At 59.6% G+C, this 2452-nt stretch overlaps 1 protein-coding gene across 1 annotated transcript in view; it reads left to right on the top strand.

The window, feature by feature from the left end:
• The window catches only part of NCLN (nicalin), a 29363-nt gene that overhangs the window by 8612 nt on the left and 18299 nt on the right, over positions 1 to 2452 (top strand). Inside the window, exons 7-8 of the mRNA XM_008593176.1 lie at positions 1775 to 1919; positions 2012 to 2016. Coding sequence (XP_008591398.1) covers positions 1775 to 1919; positions 2012 to 2016 — 150 coding nt within the window. The remainder of the gene's footprint in view (positions 1 to 1774; positions 1920 to 2011; positions 2017 to 2452) is intronic.

Raw genomic sequence — 2452 nt, 5'->3', positions numbered from 1 at the left:
CAGTGACACCGAAGAAGGATTTCAATCAGAAACTCGGCTGCACATTGTATCCGAGTCCATGTGGTCAGATCTGAGCACCGCCCTATTGGTTTTCTGTGCTTGAATCCCGAGTCTGGAGTGTTGGGGTGTGAGGGATGCTCTGGTCCGGGAACCCCCTGGTGGTTGGAGCGCAGACCCTGGGGCTCGGGCTCACCATTTCCTCTCTCGTCATTAGTGCTGCTCCACACGGCCACTGCCAATGGCTTCCAGATGGTCACCAGTGGAGTCCAGAGCAAGGCCGTGAGCGACTGGCTCATCACCAGCGTGGAGGTGAGTGTCCGCCCCGCTGACTGCTTTGGACCCGCTTCTGTCCCCTGACCTGCCCAGTCCCCGCAGCTCAGCCCCACGCCCAGCCAGGCCGCTGCGCCTCCCCGACAGCAGGCCGGCTGCCTCACCACCGGTGCCCACTAGAGGGAGCTCCTGGCAGGGAGATGGGGTGGAACCATCCGCCTGCTTTGCAAAGCGCTCAGTGCGGCCGGGCCGGGAAGCCACTGCAGAGTGGTTGGGCCCCTGCCTGCTGCCCTGGCCGCCTCCTGCCTCCTGTCGCTGGCCAGGCCACACACCTTGCTGCCAGCTCATCCCACCCCAGGGCCTTTGCACGGCCGTCCTCTCCTCACAGAAAGCTCTCCCTCCAGGCCCTGGAGTGGCTGCCCCTTCTTGTCATGTAATGCTTAGATGCGTTGTCCCCACAGACCCTTCCGTGGCCACCCCATCGCCCCGTTGTCGGGAGCTCAGCTGAGCTGGGAGAGAGCACTGAGCTGCCAAGTGTCAAAGTGGCTGCTCGAAGCTACACGGCGGGAGTGAAAGGGTTAAGCCAAATCCTTTACTCCCGTGGCGTGAGCACCTTAAAGACAGAGAAGGTGGCTCAGGTGCCTCAGGGTCTCCCTGCTAGGGAGGGCACATGCGCAAAAAGCACCTGCGGTTTTACGGACATGGGGTGGCGGAGGGCTCAGGGCAGGAAAATCCTGGGTACTGAGTCAGGGTGGGGACAGAGTGCTATGGTCCCCTCCTCCCCAGCCCCACAAGGAGGCCTTGGCCCCAGGCCCCAGATGAGAGACTGAGGAATCAAATACGCCAGTGCATCCAGTCAGGACCAAGCTCTCTACCACAGCCCACTCCAGAGGCCACGGCGCATGTCACTAGACACCAGCTGTGGCCTGCAGGGGTAGCTTCCCCCAAGTGCCAGCCAGGCAGAGCCTTGGTAGTTGCCTCTGGTCAGGCCTGAAGAATCACANCGGGTGAGCACCTGCCCCTTCCCCACACAGGCTGGGGACCCCCCAGCACAGGTCCAGAAGCTGCTGTTGGATTTGATGTCAGCTGTGTGACCTTGGACGGGTCGCTTGACCTCTCTGAGCCCTTCAGAAAGTGGGATGGTTGTTCCCTATCCTCACTGGTCCTCTTCAGGGGGCAATTCTGTCCCCAGAGGGGCATTTCGGGAGGGGGTGCTCAGCACCTGTAGTACCCAGGACACCCACCACATAGAAGGAGCTGGCCCAAATGTCAATGGTGCCAGGCAGGAGAGAGCCTGCTCTGAATGAACAGGCTGACAGGATCGCACAGGAGACCCTGGGTGGGGACGCTCTTGCAGATGACAGGCTTGGGGTGGGGGAAGCTCACATTCTCCTGAGGCCGGCTTAGTGCTGGGTGGTTCACTAGTGCCTGCGTGCCCTCCAAGTACAGCCGGGGGGCGCCCTGCCCTCCCGTGCCCTGGCCTAACTGTGTGTCTTGTCTGCAGCAATTCATGGAGATCGAGCCTGAGATGCTGGCCATGGAGACAATCGTGCCCGTGTACTTTGCCATGGAAGATGAGGCCCTGCTGTCCATCTATGAGCAGACCCAGGCCGCTTCTGCCTCCCAGGGCTCTGCCTCAGCCGCAGAAGGTGGGCTGCACGGACAGGGTGGTGGGTGTCAGGGAACTTTCCTGTCCCATGACCCATGGTCATCCTGTTCCGTGTCTCACTGTGTCACTCAGAGCAAGTATGTGGCATCCCATCACCCGTATTTCACGGTGGAGATTTCTGGGCCCTGCCTTGGACCTGCTGTGTCACCGTGTCAGGCTGGGGGCTGGGACCTGGGACTCTGCATTTTCACAGCCCTTGCTTCTCCACCCTGCCGCTAATTCCTGTGCACACAGAAGTTCAGAACCGCTAATTTAGAGGAGGCATTTCCCAGATTCTCATGTGGTTTACGAAAATCAAAGGCATCTGTCCATTTTTCTCTCTTGTCCGTTCCACCTGCCAAGTAAATTCTGTGTCCTCAGCTTGCTTGAGCCCTCAGGGAGGATCAGTAACATTCTGAGGGAAAAGGACCAAACGTTTCCTCCCCCAATGCATAAAGAACAGACATGCAGACTCAAACTGGGGTGAACTCTGGCATTTTGGGGGAGTCCTTGGCCCAAATGAAAAGCGCAGGG

The sequence above is a fragment of the Galeopterus variegatus genome, unplaced genomic scaffold, assembly GCF_000696425.1.
Source record: "Galeopterus variegatus unplaced genomic scaffold, G_variegatus-3.0.2 Scaffold8828, whole genome shotgun sequence".
Lineage (NCBI taxonomy): Eukaryota > Metazoa > Chordata > Mammalia > Dermoptera > Cynocephalidae > Galeopterus > Galeopterus variegatus.
The sequence above is the reverse complement of the archived record's forward strand: the minus strand, read 5'-3'. Positions and strand labels throughout refer to the sequence as shown.